Below are 27111 nucleotides of genomic sequence, written 5' to 3'. Positions count from 1 at the left end.
AATATAAAGAGCTGTGCTCTATCACAGAAGGGCTATTTACAGATTCAATGTGTGACAATTTTCCAGCCAACCATCTGAAAAATAAATACCTAGTGTGCTTATTCCTTCCTTGGAAAAATCCATGACTTACACTTCCATTTCCAAGCATTAAACACTAAATTCCTGTTCACTGACTGGTAACATAAAAGTGGTAATTTGGAAATTCCACTACAGAATATTTGAGTAACCAACTAGACTCATTTAGAAAACTTTTTAAGATGGCAAGTATATTCCAAAATTTAAAGTCTTTTTTCAACATGTTTCTACTCCTGCAAGGAATTTACTCAAATGATCCACAGTAAATGGATTACAGTTTTGCCCTCATTCAAGTATTCTGGAAGGAAATAAACAATTTCATACACTATATTTACTGGCAACTATTTTTCTGTTCATATTAAAAACACCATTCCACCTGGAAAAATTACTTTAAGTGCTAAAAGCTAGCATTCAAAAGTTTGCAAAATTGCAGTGACTAAACAGAATAGTGGACTTATGAAAAAAAAAGTATCTTCAGATTTTATATACTGAGAGCTTTTTAGAAGAGAGAAACAACTTCTGTTTAATTTTGTTTCATTGAGAAAAATATTTTTAATAAGAGGCAAAACTAGAACAAGTAAATAAGAACTGTATAGCATTCTGTCAGTCCATATGGACAGATTATATAAAAAAAGGCTATTCAAATACTCTAAACCAGCATCTTAAACCGATCATGAATAAACTTGCTAAGGGAAGAACGGAGCCCTTTACAGAAAAATCTCCAAGAAACCTCTCTGCTTTGTTTAAGAGATGACATTTTGGAACAAAGGTGTTAACCTGAACTGAGCAATCATGACACTGAGTTATCACCAATTCACATAATGCCACCTGAAAGCCTGATCAGCACTAGAATTCCTTCCTGCTCATCTATACCTCAAAGCCATCCTGCACTTGGGAGCTACAAACCATTCAGTCCAGAGTAGCTGCTGTCTCTTTGGAAAACACAAGAACAGAGCAAAGAGTATTTATGACTGCTGTATACATAGGAAGTATGTTAGAAAGTCCATAAAGTTTGTTCTCACCTGGAAAGCAGGAAACAGTCATCAGCAAATAGCATCTTAAAAGGTTAGGAATTTCTGAGGAGCACTCTACGTTCACTCAGAGGATTACTAAGAGCCTATAACCCTATATTCAGACATCATTCAGGGATAATCTCCTCAGGACATTACATAATCCTTTTAAGAATGATCTGGAAAAAAGGCATTGTTTATTGTGTTTTACTTTGAAAGAGCTCCTTCATGCAAGTATAAATCCACAGAAGAAAAATGTCCCTTAAAGTGATAGCGAGAGTTTTCTTAAAGTCATCAGACAGCAGGCAAAAAATGGACTGTCTTGAGCCTCTTCGCAAGTTTCAATCAAGTATGACACTCAGATAAAGAGTTAAAGGACAGCATTTGTGATAAAAGAGTTGCGTGAAAATATCAGGGACTGGGCAGAGTAGGAAGACCAAGGAAGAAGCATGCAGAACTTGGTTGTCAGCTATTTTGCTTGGCAGAAGCCAGCCAGGCAGCTTATGTGGGCCTCCAGACAAGCTAGAACAAGTACCAGCATATGCTGCAGAATGTACAGAAGGAAGAACTCAGAACTTTGTAGAAGGTGACAGCCAAGGACACAAATGCAAAGACAGACATTGGTTCCACAATCGGTGAAATATGCTTAGTGTACAAAGGAATTTGCAAACTTTATGGGCTCACTTAATCCACATGCTATAATAAAATTTTAAAAATAAAAATCACTGAAGTTACCTTAGGAAAAAAAATTGTCTTGTTTTTCCAGGAGTTTCCAGAGCTCAAAACAAAAGTTAAGAATGAGTGAGGGCCAAGGATAATTTAGAAGGACCACCTCCTAACTTGCACATAAAGGCTGAAATGCATACTGAGCAAGCAATGTGAATCTGAAAAGTATATTTGGCACAGTATGCATGCTTTTGGTTTTAAGAATGAGAGCGCAAAGGCCAGAAGTGACAGAAAGAATTACAAGTGGCTATCTGGGGCATGGTAAAGTGGACAAAAAACGAGGAGAAAAAAAGAATCCAAATGGATGGAGAAGCGCAGTGATAGGTTCAAGCTTGGTTCTGTATACGGAGGAGCGGAGGACAGTGTTCAGCTCAATGGTATCTTGTATGGCTAAGAATTAACTTTTAAAAGCCCTTTCTGGTCATTAAATTTCTTCAGATGTATTTAACTGAAAATGAGGCACCCATCCACTTTCCAAAGAAATTCAAAGTTAAAGCTGCCTAAGCACCATTCCTTTACATTGCCCTCTTTCAAGAATAGCCCAGTAAGTTAGCAAGACACAGTTCAGTACAGCTGAACAGGAAAAGTGAATGCAGCAGCTTTCACTTACTAAATAACAAAATATTCAACCTATTCCACTAGACCTAACTGGTCTAATCAGGAATATATCCGTGCACAAGCTGTTGCCCCCCCCCCAAACCCAACAAAAAAACCCCCACCAAACAAAACACCAAACAAACAAAAAAACAAAACACAAACCAACTTCCTGTGCAGCCCCCTAAAAGAACTTGGATGCAATCGTCTTTGGCAGAACCAGCTCTTGTCAAGGAAGAGGAAGCTGCAAAAAGTGAGACTTGTCAGTCATTCAATACTCACAGCTTCATATCTATGAAAGGACGTTAGTAAGTCCAAGCAACTGCTTTCCAAACACCAAGAGTTCCCCTAGGATTTTGGATCAACAGCCTGTGTCACAAAAACTACTGCAGGATTCGCTCCAAGGAAGACTGAAAGCTGTACTCCCTCACCCCATGCACTTTTTTCTGGCATTTCTGATATACCCTTTTAGTCTTGTAATACCATAATCATTAATACTGTTCAGATTGTTCATGCAAAAAGCATGAAAGTTCACACACTTCAATGCATTTGCATGGGTGAAATACACAACAAACTGTAGAACTTGGCTGATAATTACACTGATAACATGAAAAAAAATACTATTCATTACCATCCAGTAAAGAAATATTTGGCCAATTTACTGCATATGAGGATACCATTTTCCATCAGTTCTCTGAACAACAGTAATCAATACTGCAGTGTACGTACATTATCAAATACGTAATTTATGGAGTACCAACACAGAAGCCTTCATTTCTATAGTTAAGTTGTTTCAATTGTGCAGTCTTTGACTTTGCTTAGTTGTTACCCTGAAAGTAAAAGCCTGACAGTCAAAGGAGAGAAGACAAGTAACATTTTCAGAAGAGAGAGTGAAAATGGCCCCCCCTTTTAAATTATGCCAGCAGGAAAACACAGGTAGAAGAGGCAAGTTCAGGGAAGAATGCAGAGAAATTCCCTGAGCATCTTAAAAACTTGAATATTCCCCCCCAAATACCCACATCTTTGTCTGATATTAAATTTCATATTTATTTCAAAATAAGTATTTTTAGAAAGCTATGAGAAAGTCAAAGAGCAGCAACTGTAATTGCTTGCTATTTGTCCTGGTTTCTGCTGGGATGGAGTGAATTTTCTTCTTAGTAGCTGATATAGTGATTTGGATTTAGTGTGAGAATGATGTTGATAACAATCTGATGTTTTAGCTGTTGCTAAGTAGCACTTATCTTAAGTTAAGGACTTTTCAGTTTCCCATGCTCTGCCAGCAAGCAGGTGTGCAAGAAGCTGGGAGGGAGCAGAGCCAGGACAGCTGACCTGAACTAGCCAAAGGGATATTCCATACCATGGAACATCATGCCCAGTATATAAACTGGGGGGAGTTGGCCAGGAGGCGTGGATCATGGCTCTGGCATCGGTCAGTGGGTGGTGAGCAATTGCATTGTGCATCACTTGTCTTTTCTTGGGTGTTATTTCTTTTCTTTTTTTTGTTATATTCCTTTTCATTGCAATTATTATTATATTATTATTATTCTTAGTTAGTAGTGTATTTTATTTTACTTTAGTTATTAAACTGTTCTTATCTCAACCCACAAGTTTTACTTTTTCTTCCTCCTCCCCACCCCACTGGGAGGGGGGAAGGGGAAGCAGCTGCGTGGTGCTTAGTTGCTGGCTGGGGTTAAACCATGACACTATTCTAACTATAGCTTTTCTTATTTATGCCACGTGATTTGTATAAAATCATGGAAAGCTGAACTGTTTTCTGATAGCAGAAGGCAGAGTGGTCACTCAAATATTTCTTTGACTAATTCATTCCACTGGGTTTTCCATAAGTGATTCATGGCTGTACTCAACTTTCCTGGAAAACATTTCACAAAGTCTGCACAATATGTAAAGTAGTATATTCTCATTGTCTAGTTTCTAACTGAGAAGCTTTGAGATTCTCTCTAAAAGCAAACAGCATGTTTTAGTGACTTCATTCTATCAAACATGATTTTGTTAACTCAAACACTCCTATACCCAGAGTAACTGCCATCATGGCAAACATGCACACGCTTGTTTTCCTAAACAAGTTACTCCAGGCTTACACACATTTCTACTTCGACATGTAACTAGACTTAGTACATCCTTTAATAGTCCATTTTATCCTCTCTTGCCTGTCCTGATCCTGACATCACTATTTTATGTCTTGATTCTGTTCCCAGTTAAAGTTAATGCCATAACATTGCCACTTTCCTAAATGAAAGGAGGATCAAGTCCTTATCTGTAAGCTCCTCTTAGAAGGGATTTATCACTGTTTAGATGTTGGGGCCAAACGATACGACAAAAACCCCGAAACTATCAGTAAATACAAAGTTACCTGTTTAATACAACTGAAGGTAAGCCTATGAGGACAGGTTACAACCATTTGACTTTATGGCAACCTCAAAAGCCAGAGGCTGTTAGGCTCCAGTGAAAATACAAACAGTTCCTGCAAAAAGAAGCCTCAAAGAGCAGAGCTGTCAGCAGATCTAACGCCCTTTCCATTAACCCAGAAAGGGCTACTGTGTTTAAATAGCAGGACACTTATCCTCTATCAGTGTGTATGTGGGAAGAGAAAATGAACAGTCAAGTATATACATCTGAATCCCAAATCTATAGACACACTCATAAACAGAACTGGAGTTTCCCAAACAATTCTTCTTGCTTCTTTATAGAAAGGTGGTAATTATAAACACTGGCCTGATTGAAGATTTAGGTGAAAATGATGTTCCACATTGCAAGAAATTTACTCAGCCTCTTAAGAGCAATATCTCTGAGGAAACCTTCTCTGCCAAATCCTCTGAGACAGAAGTCTTGAGAAACTGGGAAAGAGGGTAGGTTGAGGACAGGGGGTGTGAGGGGTGTAATTTGATTTTGTTTAAAAATTTTGAAAAGAAATCTAAATGCTTATTTTCCCCAAAAAATATTATGAACAAACCAAAATGTATGCATATTTTTCACTCCATTTTCTATATATCCCCATTTACTAGAACTCCAGCCTTAGAAGCCCTAGGAAACAGGATTTTTTTTTCTTTTTTTAATTTTTTTTTGGTAAGGAAATTTAGAAAGAGCCTTTCTGAATACTTACATCTTCCATCAAAAGTTTGTTCTTTTCTTGGAAGGCACAACACTACAAAGAGTTTGTTTACATAGAGGGACTGTGAAATAATTACAAGTTCCCTGAAACTACTTTCCCGACTGGTTTCTAAAATCCCTTGTGGTGTCAGTTCAACACAGCACACACCAGTGAGGCTGACTTCAGTACTTGATCAAAGTTCTGGTTACCCTCTGTCTGATCAAGCCCGAGTCAGGAGGGTACTACTTAAACAAATGAGTCTTCAAAGTAGTTCCCAGGACCCTCATCTCCTCCCATTTTCATTAAGAAATGTAAGGGAACTTAATTTTGTTCAGTATGCAGATAAGCTCTGGGTATAGTGAAACTACACGTAACATCGTTCTACGTTATTTATATCTGGGTTGCTGCCTCTGTGCAATTCAAAGGGTAACAGGTTGATTTCTCTCACCAGACATTCTTTCCTGCTTAAAAGGGCAATCGATTACCCAATTCCTCCCTTCCCAGGCAGTCTGACAAAGCACTGCTCACATTTCTCATGGCTTGAATATGACTGACAAATTTCATTGTGATGAGAGCTTTACAGTCCTTGCTTCAGGCAAGTTCTACTGGACTTCCATTAAGCCCCCATTTGAAACTACTTAAAGTGTTTACACTGTATGCTCTATTCATTTTCACCAATTTTAGAAACATAGGTTATCACACATATAAGTAAAACAGTGCTATCAAAATAGGTTTTTGGCGTTATAAAATTGTTCCTATTTCCCAGTGAAGGTTAAATAATAAAGAAATTTGAGTGCGATATTAAACATGGATATAATTTCTCTGGTTTCCCTAGTGCTTTCAAATTTCTTGTTTACTTGTTCTCATAGTCCCCCAAACCCTGTTTTGGAAAATACAACCATGAAGCCGTCTCTCCAGCCAAGGAAGAAAGGCAGACAGATCCCTTCAGGGCGCTGCCCTGAGCTATTCTTAGTCTGTTTGCTATTAATGCCACTCTCCAAGGTATTTCTGAGGAACTTCATTAAGTTACTGCAACAATAACGTCCTAGTCAAAGGAAAGACTACTATTGTATACTTAGCCCTTAAGTAAATACAGAAATAAAGACATCTTTCCCATGTGAACAGTTAAGGCTTATCACTTTTTCCAGATGAATGGGGTTTTGATTTAACTACTTCTGTAAAAAGCTTGGAGATAAAGTGTTTTATTTCACAAGTTTGACTATGAGGGAAACACACTGATGTGCTAGGTGTTCTTCATAAAGACAGTTTGTGCATGATTAACAGACAGTCTTTTAGGAGTCAGAGTTTCATAAACACTGTATTTTTAACCACCACAGACTGGTCACTTCTTCTCAAAGTCACTTGATTCTGACAGCTTCTAAGGAAAGCACTACCTTGGTTGTTTCTAAAGCCAACTCAGAAAATTTTAGCTGACATTTCAAACCTGCCAAGCAGAGCAAAAAAGAGCTTACAACAAGCATTTCCAGTTCTACATTATGCAACCTAAATGTTACAACAAGGTTTTTGCAGATTTAAATGCAGAAGAATTACAGTCTTCAAATAAGACAATATGCAATGCAAAGTACTAACCAGAACAGTCAGCAAAAAAGTGAGACTTAAAACAAGCAAGGAGGAGGGAGGTTGGGAAAGGAGGGGAAGAGAGATTAAACAATAATGTGCAAATACATGAAAAGATTAAGTGTGTTGGAAAAAAGAAGTGGGGAGGAAAAAAAAATTAAAAATCTTACCAGCAGTTCCCTTAAGAAACCATGGTCTTGTGAATTTACAAGAGAAGCTACATTGTCAATTACCAGAAAGAGTCAGCTGCCTGTTTTGAGGCTCAGAAACTACAAGTTACATTAAACATAAATCAGCTTGCAACAACAAAACTTTCCAGAGTATGTTCTTCTTTATAGGGGAGAGGAAAAAACCCCAACCAAACCACCCCACACTGCTAAACTAGGAACAATTCTCTTTTAAATTGCTCTACTGCACACTGTTTTGTCTGTAATTAAACGCAACTGCAGGATGTAGCAATTACAATAATTCCTTTTCTGTCTGATATGGGTGAGGCTCCAATATACTATAAAATAAATACAATCAGATCTGTCTGTTCAGTAGTAAACTTTGGTGTCCCACACCCAATCTATTAAAAAAATAAGACTATTCACTTCAAGATTTAAGGCGACCTGGTTGGGTTGACACATTAAGACTTTTCAGCACTTACTTGCTTACAGTCATTCTTTGGTTTTAGATTTTTAGATCCAACTACCATTTCCTCCCAAACCCTCATGGTCTGTCACACAGCAAACTTCTCGGTCTTCCTAGCCTTTACTCCTATTAGATACGTCCAACTGTTCAGAAAGAACATGGCTGACCTTCCAAGCTAACGCCACTGCTCAGCGTTAACTGTTCCCAGTGCTGTGCCAACTCCTCAGTGCCACAAGCAGCAGATTCTCCTGCCAGAGAGCTGCCCGGGTGCACAGGGGCCCAAAAGGGACCTCGGCTCCTCCGCTGACACTACCTCAGCTTTTGGACTACATTAGCGCAAACTGCCGGTAACTTATCTGTAAGTGGCTGTATTGCATTGCAGTTTTGAAGGACTGAAGCGTTGCAGCTGGCTATTGTTCTCCTGTTACTTGGCTTTCACAGGACCCTTTACCTCGTACTTAAAGCTTATACTTGGGCAATTTTTAAGGATAAGATGATGGGGCAACAGCCCTCCTAATAATTATGGTTAAACTATAGGTCCCAAACACTGAGCTGCAGGAGTTTACACCAGGTTTAGTCTAGGAAAGAGAGACACGGAAGCAAAGACAGCACAGATTTAAAGTAACTTCTACTTTGCAATTTACAATCAACCACTAAGTAATCAGAAGTTAATTCTTATCATTCCATCTGGTTCTCCTATAATCTAGGATTTTTTGAATTTATTTGTTTAGAAGTGATATTAGACTTTACTTTTTAAAGCATCACATGCTTTGTTTCATTAGTCACCACGGCATTTAAAAGAATAGATCTACTACAAATAACTTTAATAGCTGATTAACTGTGAGAAAGAAACACCCCTCAAAAACCAGACACCAGTGTCATTATCTGTTTCCCAGACCAAAGGACTCTCTAAATAGCATCGGTTCAGGTCCCAGCTATGTCAGACAAGACTCTTCTTCATCACCCCTGTATTGAAATTACAATACGGCTTGACTGTTCAGTATTTCTGTTTACCTCCTGCACTGACTTCTGCAGGAATCTACCACAAGACAGTCACTAAAATATTCTTAATTTAACGAAAGTCTGCTATTAAATAAAAAGCTAGTTCAGAACATTTTCAGAGATAAAAGCTTCAAAATCAGTGTGGTGTTCTGTAACACCTGAACTTCTGTGCATTATGGAGGGGGAAAATGGACTCACAGCAGTGCATAAGAATTAAGGAGCTGCACGTAATTTTATCCTGGTTAATTCACTTTGACTAGCAAACATCTTGTATATCTTTTAGGCTTCAAACACACCTTCAGGACTGCATCATCTACGGGGTCAGAGGTTTATTATAGTAGGTAATATAGTAGGTATTAATATTTTCAGCTAGCAAATTAAAATTTGCAGTCATTTACAGTACCTAGAAGGCAGCTCGTCAGAGGCTCCCAAGAAAGGAGCTGGCAATTTCAATTTTGTTTCCATTGAACATGCACAGATCTCAGAATTGCCATCAGCTTTAAGAGTATGCTTGGCATTTTCAGAAGGGAGGAAACAAACATAAAAGACAAAGGGGCAACGCTCTCACACAAACCCAGTTCATTCACGCCAGAATGCGATGATAGTTTGACAACACTGGACAAGCTCATGCACACATATAACCTAATGCCAGGAATGCTGCAAAATCTGATGACAATTCTAAGGTGCGTTTCTTAGAAACTGTGACCTGTGCTATTAGAAGCAACTCACAACCTGCAGCAGCTATCCAGCTGCAGACTTGTTATCTATTTGGCCCACTTCAGAGCCTTCAAAAGCCCTGTGAGTCCCTGCCTTAGTGATAAGGGCACTAGAGTGGAGGGCAGCTGCTCGGAAAGAATGGCCCCTTCCAAGATTGCAAGGCCGGTGTTGCCAGGATGCTTCCACAGCAGCCTAACTCATCAACACTTCCCTCATCACACCATAGGAGCAACCTCCTCCTCTCACTTTCAGTTCTGCTGCTTCTGTTTTCTAAAAGCAAAGTGGGAGCTTGTGGCGTTTCTGCTGATACAAAAATGCTTTGCTGCATGTTGTCAGCTATCACTCTGGTGCACTTAATATAGCTTATATTTAAAATTCAGTCTCCATACGTGTGCCAAATTGTACCTAAGACACCCAGTTTATCCTTTAAATGACAAAGATGGTTAACAGGTGAAACTAAATCTAGATATTACCTTGGCTTTTTTCTTTTTTTTTTTAAACTTGCAGCATGAATGTGTATTTTAGTGATTTTTTTTTTTCTCCTTTTGATCTTTAGCTGTCATTTCCAAGAAGTAAAGCAGGATTTGTCCCCAAAACATTTTTCTAAATTGTTACGGTGTTTTTTCAGCTATGACAGGTACACAAACTGTCATATTGAGTGAAGATATGGCCATAATCCTGATGAAATTTAATGAAGTCCTGCAATTAACTACTTACTATCATTTAAAAATGCAACTATATTATGCCAAAACTACTACCTGAGGGAGTGCCAAGTTAGACGGAAGATAAGGACTAAACTGTATGAAAACAGCATGTGTTTTGGGGCTTTTTTAATGACTAGTTCTTTATAGCATGACAACAGTATTTGTTTAGCTTAAGTATGAAAGATATTATCATAGGCAAGTAGAAGTTACAGTGTTCGTCTTCTGACCACTCTTCTGATAGGTTCTCTGTGACTAAGGGAAAAACAAAAGTCAAGGAAAAAAAAAATTATGCTCTAACACAGGAATCTTTAGAAAACCACAGTAGTTGTTCAGAAGCAGGCTGGTATTTTTGTGAACTTTAAAGAATGAAATTTTCCACTGGAGTCAGGGAAGGAAGAACGGAAGATAGTTTCAAAATATTTTTAAAGAATGTTCTGGGTAGGTAGCAGAAGAACAATATAATTGCAATTAGTTATTGTACTTCTAAGAACATACTAAGCGCACCTAGAAATTTCAAAAGCATTTAAAAAATATACTAATAAAGATAATAAAAGGAGCCACAGAAGAGTCTGAATTTTATCCTAAATCACATGCATTTTTGGTAAGGTTAATGTATAATATACTGTAATTTTGTCAGGCACGTTACATTAGTGACATACTAGATACTGTGATAAATTATAACCTGTATTTGCAAACATACTACAATACAATCAATTACAGCTTTTTAACAGTCAAACAGCCTAACTGTCTGCAAAGTTTGTGAAGCTTTCTATGTAACTAACCCTTCCGTTGCAGCAGCCACACAATAGCACACAAGGGCTGAATTACTTCAACAGCTAGTGGCAATATCTTGGCATTTAAAAAAAACCCAGCAAAATAGACATATGACCATCTGACCTGATCAGAGATGCCTCAGGGTAATTTTGCTGTTGAAACAGTACTGGTAACAAAAAGCACTGGCATTTAAAGCTTTTGAGGTACTTAACAGTAGAGCTTTCAGGATGCATTTAATTTCTTTGTTTATATGGCAAGAACACATCTGTTTTGACTGAAGGGGGAAAAAAGATCAGTATTAGAAAATAATGCCTGAAACCATTACAACTTCCTGAATATTCAAGGCAACGTTTTTTGTTTATGAACTTACACTTCAATTAACATTGCTGAAAATGAATACAGTTCTGCATTTCATTCTATCTTCTGCTTCCTCCACCCTTCCTATAGAAATATCTGTTTTTCACTTTTTTCAGCAGGGGAGATGAAAACTTCATCATTGCAGTCTAATATTGGTAAGAACAGAGTTTTATTTTGGCAACTTACTAAGGGAGAAACAAGACACACAGCTGCATCTCAAGCAGTTAATTAAGGAATCTCTCCTGAAATTGTCTCCTGTGAAGAATTACTGCACTTAATCTGCTATGGGCTAGGTTACTAAAATTGCTTTTAAAGTTTGCTTGGCATATACCAAAGAAAAAAAACTTTTAAAACGTGTTCAAAGTTATGATACACCTCTCAGGCAAATGACCTTCTCCCCCATTCCTTTCTCGAGAGAAAAGTATCTGACTCCTGATGTGAAGGCTTTATCTATTCATGCCTAATAGGTGGGCTCTATTTAGCATCCTTAAATTATATGCTGTAATGAGGCGTGAACACATGGACTAACAGCATTTTTAATAGAAGTCACAATGATTTAACCTAGTCTCTGATCCGATTATTCTTTTGGTTATACAACCCTAGGCAAGAGTTATTCATACTTTCCACTGCCTGCAACAGCAGCTGTTTCACTATCACCCTGGAGCCTCAGGAAAATTCAAGCTCTTAATCACTGTTTCCATTAGCCAACTGATCTTTGCTATCAGCTTGATGCGATATGGCCAAAGTGCCAAGTAGTCTAACTACAGGAAATTGATTAAAAAAAATCCATCCTGCAAAGAAGCGTCCACATACCTCCGAAGTTGGACAAATACCACTCATGAGTTCCCACTGATTCCCTCTCGCTTACATAAGCCACACACATAAGCTTTCTCCACAATACTTCACAAGTATGCATGTTCTGCTTGACACAAGAAAATCTCTCTTATTATTTAATACCACAACCTGCAAGAAATACACATTTTATAGTTCTTATCTCATCTTTTCTTCTTTTGCCCATATTTAATTTCATTCTCCTCCCTGAACTGGGCAAACCAGTCTGCAACATACATATTCCCACTTTTAGACAAAAAGCAGGACTAAAAGTAGCCTCAGCTTTCTATAGCAATGGACGTATTAGTACTGCAGCTTCCTAGCAAAGCCACCAGCCCTGAATAATTATCAAAATTCTGTAAAGAAATATCAGAGATGGGAGTTGTTCCTAACATATTTCATAACATATATTATCTACATTTGTTGGGTTACACCCTCCCTTTCTCATATTTTCACTAGAAGCCCACAGATGTGTTTTATTTAACTATATGGATTATGAACTGCTTCTTCACCTACAAAAACTGAAAAGAGGAAAAAAACAATTTATAATAACAATACAGCTTGCGTCTTCTGGCAGTTCACCAGCTCAGTTACTCTGGCTTCCTGTCTCCACATAGAAAGGAAACAGTACCTCTAGGAAAAAGAGAAACAATTCTCCATGCCTTTCAGCCAGTTTTTATTTGGAAAGCATCCTGATTTTTAAGAGGCCTTTTCATCCAGACAGTGCCTTGTTTTGAAAGCAGGCCCAAACCTTCATGGAAGCTTCCAGAATGGTATTCTGTCAATGAAAGAAAATAAAGTGATTTTGTTTTACTCGCCTATACAACATCTAAAAGTCAAAGTCTGACTCTATTTTTAAGGATACCAAGATTTTTTTTTTTTTCCCAAGAGTGTGATACAGACACACATACGTATCAATCCATTTATCAAACAATCCTCATCTCACCATAATCTCCACTCAAAGCCAACACGCAATCCAGCATATTTACAGCTAAAAGACTGGCCATACACCTATTACAGCATTAAGCTTTTACGGCAGTTTCTATGTATGCTTCAAGAAAGCTCTCTGCAGCTTCTCAATAGGGCCACTACAACGTAGCTTCCAGGAAAGAAGTGCCAAAAGCACCTTATTTTTCTCCTTGCCAACTGTCTGCCAAATGACTCAAGTTTATCCCGTCAGAAACATCCTTCAGCCAGACTGAATACAGACAGGAAAAACTAATCGCAATACTTTCAACTCACTCCTACTTCACTCTCGTAATAGGGCAGTTTGGTCACATTTACCACTCCTAAAACCACTGTTGCATCGAAGAGATATACTGTCTCACAGTTTATGGTGTTCACAGTGTATGTGTGTGTTGCATTTTCATAATACCTTTTGTACTTCAGGAACAAGAAGTAACTAAAATCCAACTCATTAGGTCTGCAATGTACTCTCAGCTCAATAGCTAAGAGTGCGTTTTCCTGCCAGGAAGTCAGCCCACATCAAAATAACTCCAAAAAAGAAAACCTCAAAAAGGAAAAACAATTCAAATTCAACTATTAACTTCTGAACTATCTGAAAATCTGCAAAGTGAAGAGGAAAGTTTATCTTGGACAACGAGGTTACATTTTAATAAATTAAATCCACTGCACTCACTATGAGTATTGATAGCTCTGCTTTTATGAGTGGGACCAGTAATAAATAATGACTCATGTAGTTAATGAAAAGAAGAAAGCCATTCTAGTTATCTCTGGCAGTAACAAATGCTTGGAGGAAGAGACAAAAGGTATGAAGCCAGGTACATATAGACTACTCTTCTCCCATCTAAACCTGGCAATAGCACTTCACAAACTCTGAGGATTAAGTTACACCCTAATCACTGTGTTTGACAAGATACTACTCATGAATCAGTCCCACCTCTTTTTTAATATTAGGCTCCTGGACTCCCAAACATTCTAGGACAATGACTTCCACAGTTTAATTATGCATTACAGACACAAAAAATAAAAAAATAATAATACTTTAGACCGCAGTCCTAACTTCAGGTTCATTGAAGACAGAGAATATTTCAGCTTCACTAATACATTTCCAGCATATTCTCATATTCTACGAGAAAAATAAGAGTACAAACATTCCACACTGGCTCACTCCCACAGCTCCCCTCTCTCATGGAAATGACAATCCTTTATGCTTCAAACTTTTTTGGTAAAATTTGATGGAGCCCGAGTCTCTTTTTCTTTTTTTTTTTTTAGGGGAAAAAAAAGCCTGAAAATCCTTCATAAATGCCAGGTTACAATAATTCATACTGCATGAATGATCTCTTCAGACTTAAAAAATACAGTTTCCCTTGCGGGTAGGGGCAGGTTCTGGCTATCTGAATGGAAAAAAATGTAACTAATTATAAAGTCATTCCTAGTTGCTTTTAGGCCAGAGGCGTCTAGAAACCTCTCGTCACAAAGTGAAGTCCTTACGTTACTGACAAGAGTCTCAGTTGGGTCCATCCCTCAGATACTTCTATAATCAGCTGTATCAAGTCCTGGGGGGAGGGGAACGAACCCTCAAAAACCCACCCACAGTCTCTACGTCATGGTTGTGAGACTTGTTTCACCAAGCTGAAGTCTTAGTGAAAAGCAGGGCTCCTGAATTATCTTACATTTTTTATAAATTAGTACATAGAAAACACTAACTAGCTTCACCAACTCTTCTTTCGCATTCAGTTTTACCTGCCACATTGGTGTCAAAACAGCTCTTGGATTATTTATCAGAAGATACAGTAACAACAAAAACTTAATTTTTCCTCACTAACTTGAGAAGCATCTCCATGAAAAGTCTGAAGTACATAACCACGCTTTGGACCTGGTCATACTTAGAGCAAGAGGAAAAAAACCCAAACTAACCCCAATTAAAACTACCTAACACCCCAGTTGAGGAAGGTGGCACATCTTTGTTAGAATACCATTTTAAAAACCAATAAAAACAAAACCACACATCCAGATCTCCAGTATGTTTTCATACATGTAAGAACAAAACCCAAACTATAATGTCATTTCTATTTAATGTACCATATATGAACTTTGTGTAACCATTTTTAAATTATTTTCCTCATTTTCCATTTTCAGTTCTTCTGACATTCAGTTATGACACTAAAAAGCATATTCTTTATTAATGACCAATATTACTTATAAATCTAAGTTTATAAACATTGCTTATTAAAACTTGCCCAACTGAATAAGCAATTTGAGTAACAAACTGCTGTAGAATTAAGCTTTCTGTATGATTGCTGCCAAAAAGACTGTCTTTTTATCATTTTAAACCTATTCTGCATAGGACAGTTCAGTCATTGCTGATCTTAATCATTTTATTAATACTTATGTTATTGAGAGGTGTTTGGGATAAGTTTCAAGTTAGTATCACATCTAACATTCTGTAGTTATTTTCATATTTTTCTTTTTACATGAGTATGTATGCGCCAGTATTCCTAGAGAACAAAGCTAAATTTGTTCCTAAAAAAAGATAGATAGCAACGAATATAAGGAAATGCACTCCATAGTGTTCTAATGTATACTAGACTTGTCGGTGTGACCAGAGCACAGTGATTTACACCAGACAAAGTTCTTCCAAGTTTCCATTTGATTCTCCAGGAAGATTAAAGCTCTTAATCTTGTTGTAGCACAGATCTTGCCTATGATCTTTTTTCATGACTTTGAGCTAATGACTAGAGCATTGGATCATATGGAAATATTTTTCATTAATATCTCCAACATCTATGCTATTAATGACAATGTTATAGTATTTGTTTTTACTTCTAGGCATTTTTAAGCCACCCAACAACCATCTTGTGCAGCACTACTGAAATTGTTTCTAAACAATGCTAAATTTGACTGCTCCTTACTCTTATTTTTACCCCATATGTATGACTTATGTTAGCATATTATATAAATATTATATATTTCCATTTTACTTCTACTTACAAAGGTATTTGCATTGTTTGCTCCAAGAATGGAATGATCAGCACACTTTAAGGACTCAACTAGTACTGGATTTTTGACATAGAAATAAGTATTTTGCTATTTTCACCTGACCTAGGAGATCTACAGAGGGTCCAAGTGCGATATAAACCTGAACCTGCTCTCAAATACCTCCCCTTAACAAGACCAATACACTCAAAGCTGCAGCATGAGGGTTCTCTGTTAGCACCTTGTTTTGTCAAGGCTTCAGCTGGTTATGATGCACTCTGAAATGCCTTGAGCACAATAAAGAGCTACAGAAATGAAAATATTTCTCCCTCCCCTTGTGAAATCAGCCCTTCTACTACAGTTTCATGGTATTATCTGTACTTTCACAAGAAGTATAACTAACATGTGGACAACAGTTAAAGGAAGCCACCTAAATCACTATTCAATGCCTCAAAGTCCAAGTATATAAAAAAAAGCAGTCAAGCACTGCTTGACCAAAAATTTTATACTGTACAGTCTCTTCAAATCCTTCTACTCCAGCTGAAAATAGAGTATTCAGCTCAAAACTTATTCAAATCACCTTTGTGATTTGAATTTTATTGAATTATTTATTTGAAATTTATTCAAATCACCCCTCAGCTTCCCACATGAGAACTGGAAAGGAGCAACTAGAAAACCTACTCTAGGCTCACAGGCCAAAAAAAGCTACTCAAGTGAGAAGGCTGAAGACACCATCCTTAAACTAAACAGACACACTAAGACTGAATACAACTTTAATACTCGATAATATGTAGAACAGTATTCATATTTTATTTCCATTTTCTTATTAAGGCATAGGATAGAAAGAATGGACAAAAAAAGCAGGACAGCATCATCACCAAGCAGACTACAAGCATTAAAATCTCTATTTACTTTGAGTCTATCAAGTGTATAGCTTTTGTCTTCAAAGTGAGGAATACTCTTAACTTCACCCTCTCTGGATATTTCACCTCTTCATGACTATTGCTAAGGCTTCCATCCAGAATGCATATACAGTATAAAGTGTTAGAACTCTTCATATTATTCATAAAGAATGCCTTTTTTTAGACAAAAAAGATTTTTTTTCCCAAGACTCTCAGAAGCTGAGGAGGTTAGGCACCCCAACGACTCTCAGGAGTTCACGTTTGTCCTCAGATGCAGAGATATGAACAAGTTCTGCTTGTGCGCTTGGCAGACTGGATGCATCCCAGGAGCCATAAAACTGCATTAGCATGGTATTGTGCTGTACTGTAACATCAAAGATTATTACGTCAGCCATAGCATTATATTTATATGGCTTCCAGACTTCAAGTCACTCAAAAGCCTGCCTTAACCTGTTAATGGCTGCAGAATAAATCTGCATCATCTGAAAGTACAGGAGCTAAATACTTCCAGAAGTTTTATTGCAAAAATTTTCAAAATGGACAAAATTTTTTTTTTTTTTAAATCATCCTTAATCGTTTTACTGTTCAGTGTAAAAACAGGTTATTGGGATATGATTTTGAATAACAATCTTAACCCTGGGCTTTTTTGGAAAGTAATACCATAGAAAGAACTATAAACATTGTCACAAAAAAAATGATTTGAGAAAAACACTGGCAGAGAAAGAATGAAAACCTTCAAAATACAAACAGAAAAGTACAGATGCCATTAAGTAATTTTTACATTCCCATTAGGGAACATTTCACCAAAACCAGAGCTGTGGTCACAAAAATATAAATATGTAAAAAACCTCACCTTTTTGAAATTTACTTTTAAAATATTTTTTTTAAGTGTGATCTAAGAGGATTACAAACTTTAAGTAAAAGGATTAATGAGGCATGCGACTGAGACAGGAAGAGATTACCAGAAAACCAAGTACTATTTTGTAAAGAAAGTTTTGTAAATACTCCTGAGAAATTTGACAAACCTCCTGTAAAGTAGAAGTAATTCTCTAAGTATTTAAAAAACCACGAAATACATTCAACATCTCATGATTATTCCAGTAGACCGTAAGTCAATTAAAAATTTCTAAAAGCATGGCTCATTTAACAATGGCTTTATTTTCAGATCAGTTCACAAACAAGTTTTTCCGTACTGAAACTATATAAAGCTAAAGGAAAAGTAGAATTTCAAAGCTATGATAATCATTAACAAGATGCAATACATTTGCCATTACTGCTTTTTTTCTTGGTTATACTATTGCAGAGATTTCTGACCTTATTTAGGCCTTATCTTCAAACACAATTATAATCTCTGGTTTGGTTGGGGTTTTTTGGTTTGGTTTTTTTTTTTTTTTAAGTAAATAATCGCAGACACTGTTTCACAGCCAGTTCTACTTTTGCCTGCCACTGGAGGTTATGTGAGGACACAGACTACTGTAGGAGACTGGCTCACTCCTACTTCTAGCGCACTTAAAAGCAATCAAGCTAAGTTTCTTTAAAAATCCAGCTTTCAGTGAAGTTTTCCCTAGCAAGCTCCAGGGAAAAACTATTATCATGATGTAACAGCCTGTTTTCAAGAGTTTTCAATGAATATAAGTTTTTGTTAATTACGGGAAACCTTCTGCTACATTCATTAGTTTGCAGTAACTTGCAAAACTTAGCAGATTAAGGCAATTATAGATATTTTAAAGTAATATAAGGAACTCAACCCATTCTAAGGAAAATTAGCGGCATCAAAAATCTTTCATCTCTTAGCCCTAAAAAACAATTCTTTTCACAGTAGCCCAAAGTTGAATTCTTTCTAGGTACTCTTTATGTTCCTCTTTTACTCTTCACAAATTAAATGAGTGATACTTGTCTACAATTAAGCTGAAATGGAAACCTGACAGTTAGAACAGACCTAGGTAACCTACTTAGCAAGAGACTACCAGGGCATAAATGAAGTTATTTAGCCCCCCTGTGGCTGTACTCAGAACTTTAAAGACATCAGTGAAGTATGCCACATCCCTTCAGGATTACAAGATACAAGCAAGCGTATTACCTGCTGGACTTGCCATCTGACAGTACAAGTTCTATAAAAAAACCCGAGTGTCCTCTGCTGACATAAAAAGGCTCTTAAAAATTGAATACCAAGTGAGGAGGATGGAAATACGCAAAAGCATAATTGCTGGCTCTGGTAATTAGCTACTGACACCTTTTTTTGTTTTTTTGTTTTTTTTTTTTAAATGAGTACACAGGAATACAGTTACAATAAGATCAAAGTCATCTGCATGTTGTATGAAGAAATACTGCTTTTCTTTAAGAAAGAATTACAATTCCTCAAGCATAGAGTCAACATTAAAACTACCAAAAAGCTGGGGGTTAGAGGTAGAAGACATTTCAGGAAATCAGAACAGCATTTTTCCAAGGTAGTTAGCCAACGTGAAGATCAGATAAAGGGTTTTAATTTAAGGTAATTTCTTGTACTTCAGTGAAAAGAGGATGCAGAATCCATAGGTATTCCTCCAACTGTGCTTTAGAAAAACTTGAAAGTAAGTATTTAAGTGTCCTCTGGAAGATTTTGGAACCAACATTGAAAAACTAGCCATGAGGTATTTAAGCAAGTCAGATTCTTTCTTATGAGAATAAAACAGAGGAAAAACCTGTCATTTACTAGAACTATTACCTTACTTGATAGGATGGTCCATTTTTAAGAGATTGATCGCAAACCCAATAAAACTTCAGATTTCTCAACTGTGACATCAACATCTCAATAGAAAAAAAAAAAGAACAGGAAGAGCAAGAACATACAACCAGCATTTCATGTGCAAATCACTATTTGGGAAGGGGGAGGGCAAAACAGAAATAGTTGTCACCCATTGCCTAGCTGTCCTATCTCACCTTTGATTGGATCAACCCTCCTCAAATAGGGCAATCCAGGATTATTAAGGGGCCTACTGAAGAGAAAAAAACACTAACTATGCAGATAAGGTATTTTAGGAGTGTTACATACACTGGAAAAAGTAGGAAGTTCACAAAACAGAAGACGACACATTGTACACACTAAAATTCATAGAATATTTATAAAACACTTGTCTGGTGATGTTAGATTTTACGATACCTTTACTCATTCCTTTATCATCACAGAAACAAAGTTCCACACAACCCTGTGCTACACTGATAAAAGCAAGTTTGACTTTTCTGTATACACTTGATAGTAAACTAAGTGAATTTTCTTAAAATTAACTCCCTAACGAAGTGTAGCCTTTTAAAATTATTATCTTGGAATCATTTTCAGATGCTAAATTGTCACTCTAGACCAAAACACCTTCATTTTCTTGGATACCAGAATCAGTAAATGCTAAGGTAAAACTGGATGCATGCATGGGAGGCTGTAATCTTTTCCCCACTTTTAATATAACCTTGTTCTTTTCATACTGTCCAACAGCAGTATGCTGAAGCCACCTTTCACACATCCAAACAGTCTGAGATCCAGCCTTAATGACTCATCCCACCTTTTCTCTCTTTGCAACTGCCTGACATTTGGCCAACAGGATACATTAAAAATGTATCCAGTCCATGAATCTGCTGTTTTCCTACACAGCAGTTGTACATTTCCAGATCTAAAGAGTTAGTTCTTGCCATCTCTATAACTGTATTAACTGAAGCTAAATTACATATTTCAATGGCTGAGATTCAGTTAGCAGAAGCCTAAGCTGAATTTTCAATCTATTAGAAGTCTGTGTACACCTAACACATTTATAAAACACCAGGTCCTAAGCACCTCAACATTTTGTTTTTATTTTGTGTTATTTATAAAACTTTGAGAAAGACTTTTCTTCCCTCTTGGATACACATATTTATTTAAGTTCAAGATAATTCTTCCATTCTTTGCCTTAGGAATTTAAATTTTAAAAGCAACAGCTATGCTGCAGTAACTGTACGTGCTGCCATCCATGGTTAAGATAGCACAGTTTATGCTGAGATGATTAACCTGGAATTAATTTGTTATTATTTTAAGTAATCTGCATTCCTTCCCGCTGCAGCTCTTGGCAAGAAAAAAAAAAAAAAAGAAGTAGTTAAAACAATTTTTTATTGTAGTGTTAAAGATACGTAAGACTTCATCCCGATCTAAATTAAGTGTCTGGAGACAGAGACTCTTTGGAATCAAAACAGAAAGGCAGAAAAATGGTTTAAGTGTTCAGATACCTCCTGGCCTTGCATGGGATTATGCATCTATGTTGTCATCCATCTAACTGCTGTTTCAAAACATGCACTTCAAGGTGACAAGAATCCATCTGAGAAAATACTATTACTACATGCAACTGATGATACTACATACAACTGATTATAGGCGGTTTCCTAAGCATACTGGGAGTGAACTTGAATTAGAGTAAATAGGATAAATCCCAATAAAGATGCCATTCCCATCACACCTGCAGGTGCCCGAAGTGATACAAAAGTATATTTCCATTAAAACTTATATGGCCTTAGAAAGTAACTGGAATACAATGTAGCTGCATCTCCTATTTCCAGCTCATTTTTAATGCAGTATAACTGTTAGCAGGGTTGAGCTGTTGGACTACTACTACAACTCTAAGTTGTTTTTCTACAAAGAGACAGCCAATTATTTTAATAGGATTTTAAACCAGTACAATTATTGCCTAATTTTTGAAGTCCATTTTACTTAATTTCAATCTGTTTAAAAACTAAACATCTCCCTCGGTATCAAAGTCACTAGAAAATAAGAGCTTGATAGCAAAACCAACTACAAAAATCAAGAGAAAGGTTAGCTTCACTCATTCTTTAATTCTGGCCAGGGCTGAGACAAGTAAAAGAAGGATGAAAAATTAAGATTGTTTTGAATTCCTTCTTCATCAAGGCCACAGATAACATGAGAAGCAATTCTGAAATATTTATATCCACTTATTACACCCACAGCTGCAGTTCACTTCAGACAGTTTATACTATTCCTCTGATAGCTGCTGTTACCTTTCTCTGCTCTGGAACAATGGCCGGTAATTTTGACTATTTTTTCAAACAAAGTGGTCCTCAACTCAGACAAGCGCTAGAGACCTGCGTGTGCTACCCAACAACTCCCTTTGCCTGTAGCCAAGCGGTTTCTGCGTCCACTCGGACCCCTGCCTGCCTCCCACCTTCCCAGGTCTCCAAACGCTGCCTTCCACCTCATGTCTCACCAAACGCTTTCGGGTGCATCAACAAACCGCTGTTCCTCGCTAAACTATAACCGCAACGCTCTGCACAGAGCGGTGGAGGGCAGGTTTTTTTTCCCTTCTGGTCTGTGCACCTCTTCGCCCTGACCTACGGGTTCAGGTCAGTGGAACCGCCGGACCGGGCCTCTGGATCAGACCCGAGGACAGGGACCTGAGGGAAGACTTTACACACCGCGCCCCCGGAGGGGCCGGCCAGCCGGGGCAAGGCCACCGCGCCTCCCGACGCCCCCTTCGTGTCAGGAGAGCGGGCGGGTACGCAGAGCCACAGCCTCGGCCCCCCCACCTCCTGAGGGAGGGGGCGGCCACGGAGACCAAGGCGCCCGCCGAGACCCGGGCGGAGGCGGGCCGCCCCCCGCCTCTCAGCCCCACGCCGCCGGCCCGCAGCGCCCGCCGCTCATCCACGCGAGCAGCCTGAGGCGGCGGCGGCCCCGGCGGGCGGGAGCCGGCCGAGCCGAGCGGCGGCGGCTCCTCGCCGGCAGAGGGAGCCGGCCCGCGGCCCTGCCCGCGGTCCCCCGGCGTGGGGCGGGCCTGCCCGCCGCGCTCACCCGGCACGGGCCGTCCTGGAAGACGCGCGGGTCTAGGTTGCAGGCGATGGTGGCGGTGGGCAGGTCCCGCAGCGCCACCGCCTCCATCTCGCCGTCAACGAAGCTCCAGTCCGTCTCGGCCTCGGGCGGCAGCAGCGCTGCTGCTGCTGCTGCTGCTTCTTCTTCTTCTTCCTCCTCCTCCTCCTCTGCTTCCCCGGGCGGCAGCGGCTCCTGGAGCGGCGGCTCCTCCTGCCCCGCCGGGCCCCTCCCGCCGCCGCTGTCGCCGCTCTCCATGGCCGGGGGCGAGCGGAGCCCCCGCGGGGCGGGGCCCGGCGGCCGCTGAGGCAGACGTCGAGCGCCTCGCGCCGGCAGCGGCTTTGCCCCACTCCTCCCCGCCCGCCCCCTCCCCCCGCCGCCGCCGCCTTGGCGCGCGCACACAAAAGTTGCGCCCCCCCCCCCCCCTTTTTGTTTCCTTAACCCCCGCGCCGGCTCACCCGGCGGCTTCCTGCCCCCTCTTCCCCCCCCCCCGCCCCCCGCGCGCAGGGCGCACGGCGCCGTGTAAGCCAATAGGAAGCCGCCGCCGCCGCAGCAGCGACAGGTGGCCTGCCCGAGCTAGGCGCCGCTTCCGCCATCTTGCGTGAGGGCGCCGGGCGGCTTAGCGGGGTGTGAGGGAGCCCGCGGGTTCGCGGGGCGGCAGCCCGTGGGGCAGCGGCACGCGCACGGGAGGCACGAGCGGCGACCGGGGGATCAGGGCGGGGTGGGGGGGCGAGGTGACCCCGCAGCTGCGGTTGGGCACGCGCCTGGTGAGCGCGGGCGCCCGGCCCGGCGTGATGGCAGCAAAGCCAGGGCCAAGGTGGCTGGCCAAGGCCTGCCGCAGCCGCGCCGCTGCGTTTTGCAGCGGGAGCGGAGCACGGAACAACGCGTCTTGATTTAAAGGACGAGGAATATTTTGCAACAAGCGGATGAATAAAAAACCCCGTGCTCAGAGCCTTAGAAATCCGCCGAAAGCCGCCGTCGTGTACGTCTTAATTCTCTTACCTGCCTGAAGGACAAGCCGACCAACTCTTGGTGCTCGGCAAACAGTTCACTGAACAGACAACAGAAAGGAAGTTTAGAAGAGAAAAAAAAAAAAGGCCGTAACATTGTTCGGACAGTTGCATCTCTTCTTGCTGGCAATTGATGCAGCTAATCTTCACCCTTTTTTTGTACTTTTTTCAAAAGTATCCTATTGCTGGGCCAAGACCAAAAGTTTTTTTTACTTTAAAATTTGTGAAAAATGGCACATAAAGCCATGTCTATGATGTCCTTTCCCCCTTGCTGGACATGAAGTAGACATTTTCTTACAACCCTGTTTTTTTTTTTACCCGTGTCAATAAGGCCATAAAGGACAACTGCACCTTCTCTGGCGACACTCAAGGAGCTGCTTGTGTCAGACATTCCTATGTAGAAGAAGGAAGTTTACCTAATGTGCTTAGTTGGTTAGTCCGACCTAACTGACCTAGACAAACGCGTTTCTTACATATGTATAGGTAGCATCGCCTTCCAGGGGAAGGCCCAAAAGTGAGCTTCAGAGGTCACAGGTTTTTTATACAGTTATTGTGACATTCACACATCTACCTCAAACGTCCTATACTAGTACAAGGATAACTCAGAATAGTAAAAGGCAATAAGGAGTGAGAGGATGCTGGGCAGTAGTTGGCAAAGGACTACCCTAATATTCTGCCCCTGTAGGGCTGCATAAGAAAGAATGAGGTCTGAAAAGTGGAAAGAACCATCAGTCAGAAACCTGTTTTCTCACCTGAGAGCTGTTTAATACCAAAAACATGGCTACTAGCAAAGTGTACTTGAGTTCCTGTAAAGAACGAGAACTGGTGGCAAAATATGGGACTTCCTTCTTATCATGAGAAAGCCTTTGAGGGGCTAATGCTATTCTCATTTCCAGTTACAAGAAACTTCTCAAAGACATGAATGAGGAGAGAGTTGGCATTTATATTATAGCTCGGAGTCCCAGGGCTTACTTAGAAAGCAACATTTCATCATGCATAGTGATCTTGTCATCAGGTGTCATCTATCCAGAGACTGAAAAAAAATTGTTTCATTTCATAATGTCTGGTATTCTAGATCACAGTTTTTTAACTGTATTTTTTGTAGATAACACGTGTTAGTGCGCACTTGGAAAACATTACTGTGCCAAATACGGGACTGGTTTTTGTAACCAGACTATAAACATACTGATGCAGGCTACGACGGGTCACTACTTCTGGTACGGCAAATATTTTCAATGGTGTTCAAAGTAAAATACTGTTACAGATCTTTTCTTCCAAAATGCAGCAACATGAAAAACTAAACTAGGTGAAAAACTAATTTTGACAGTTGCAAATGCTGTACCACCTACTGATCTGCACTGTGCAAAGATTACAGCAGAGGCAACAGCCCCACTCCCTGAGATACCACTGTTACCGTATCTTAAGTTAGCACTGCTGACCTTTTTTTCCAAGAAATCAAAGACTTTAAACTGATGAATTACTGGTCTCAGTCAATTTTAATGAGATCTTGCAGGATACAACAACAAGGAGAAAAATACCACGTGAAGAGATAATCGTTTGCCTTCTCCCTCCTCTTCTCTTAGAAGTTTCTTCAGACTCTCTAATCTGTTTTGAACCATTTAAGCCTTTTTCGGAGAGAGAAGCTTTCATCTTAGATACAGGATATTTTCGTGATTGGTTGTGCTAAGCGATGTAAGTCTGTATGTTCTCACACCAGTTTTCACAAAAATTCAGACAAGTGGTATCTTAAAAGAAAAGTCACATATATGAACAAGCTGAAACTTTTTAATGCAAAATTAACCTTAAAACCTCCAGACAAGCTAATGCATTTTTAACCTTATTCTTTGATCTCAGAGTTGCTTCGTGACAGGAGCGGTGACACTTGCCTCTTTGAGAAGAAGCTATCTGTATTCTGTGCATCAAGAGCTCTATCCCCCTATAGAAATCCCAGCTGAGGAATCTGAATGGAAATCTGCTGTTAGATGTGTTTAAAAACTTAAAGTCAAGAAGCAAAACCTGCCGACAACAAATTCCTGTAATTGCAGCCTGCCATGTTACCATTACGAAAGCCACTGAAAAATATTCATCTAGCCACTACTGGTCTAACGGCATAAGCCACCCCCCAGCTGGTTATTGTAACTCAGGTGTCAGATTTGTGGGTGAAAATAAGTTATTAATTATATTTGTATCATAATAGCACCTAAAGCTCAACTGAGGTCATTATCACATCCTACCAAGCACTGCAGCACTCCACAGCCAAAGGACCTATCTGCCCTAAGAGCTTAAAAGTTCAAACAGACAACTCAGAGAAAGCAAGCATTGCTTTCTCTGAATTCCACCCCCTCAGCAATAATTCAGTCGTAGACTTCAGAAGAAAAATTAAACCTGAATCTCCCTAAGCTTAGGGTTTAATGACAGATTGATCCTTTCTTTTTCTTACATATGAAGGGAATGCAACGTACACTTTTAACTGGAAGAGCTGGTAAGCCATGAAAAAAATAGATCTTCAGCCCAATGTTCAGCTTTGGGGACAGAGTATATCTTTCAATGTAAGTGACAATGATTAACGATAATGATTACTTTACACGCAGGAAAAAAAAGATTCCTGCGGTAAATCGCTAAATGCACGCTAGAACAGTGCCATTCGAATGTTTTAAACAACACACACTACCATCTAGTGGTAGAAAGAAAAACACGAAGGATCTCAAAAGGGCTACTTTTATGACATGCATCTGCAACAAAAATCCTCACTTCTCAAGTGAAAAGTAGCTAACCAGAACGAAAAAAAAAAAAACCCCAACTATACAGAACTTGGTTATAACTAAATGGAAAATGTTTGGAGAGGGACCAAACATGCAGCCCTATGGGCAACTTTACTTCCTAAACACTCATTTAGACCATTGGCTTATTTAATATTCCTCAGAACAGAAGTTCATTGCACCTACTTAATGGCCACACATAGGCAGATATATTTAGCAGTTTAAATGCATGGCGTTGGTATCAGTGACAACACTTCAGAAGACTTTGAGTTTTTTTCCTGCATAGAAACCTATTCACAAGACAGCTCTGCAATCCTTCCTTGACTGTAGACTTTAACAAAGGATATGCATATCTAAAATATGCATATATTAACATAGAATATTAATTTTGGCTATCAATAACACAGTTTTCTTTTCATTAAAATAAATTTTCTTTAATTACTCCCATATCCTGCGAGTACAAAAGCATGTGTCCTCAGTTGCTTCCTTAGATTGACATTGAAATATTTGTACTATCAGTTATTTGCTTATGTCTGTAACAGAAGATCTCGATTTCTTAAACCTTAACAAAATAACCAC

The 27111-nt window shown here is 39.3% G+C and overlaps 1 protein-coding gene across 1 annotated transcript in view; it reads right to left on the bottom strand.

Annotated features, from left to right (window-relative positions):
• The window catches only part of RCAN1 (regulator of calcineurin 1), a 42946-nt gene extending 19925 nt beyond the window's left edge, over positions 1-23021 (bottom strand). The window contains exon 1 of the mRNA XM_050915317.1: positions 22749-23021. Within this exon, the coding sequence (XP_050771274.1) occupies positions 22749-23021 (273 nt within the window). The remainder of the gene's footprint in view (positions 1-22748) is intronic.
• Positions 23022-27111: the final 4090 nt, after the last annotated feature.

This window comes from Gymnogyps californianus, chromosome 1 (assembly GCF_018139145.2).
Source record: "Gymnogyps californianus isolate 813 chromosome 1, ASM1813914v2, whole genome shotgun sequence".
Classification (NCBI taxonomy): Eukaryota; Metazoa; Chordata; class Aves; order Accipitriformes; family Cathartidae; genus Gymnogyps; species Gymnogyps californianus.
Note: the sequence above shows the minus strand (reverse complement) of the source record. Positions and strands in the feature narration are given on the sequence as shown.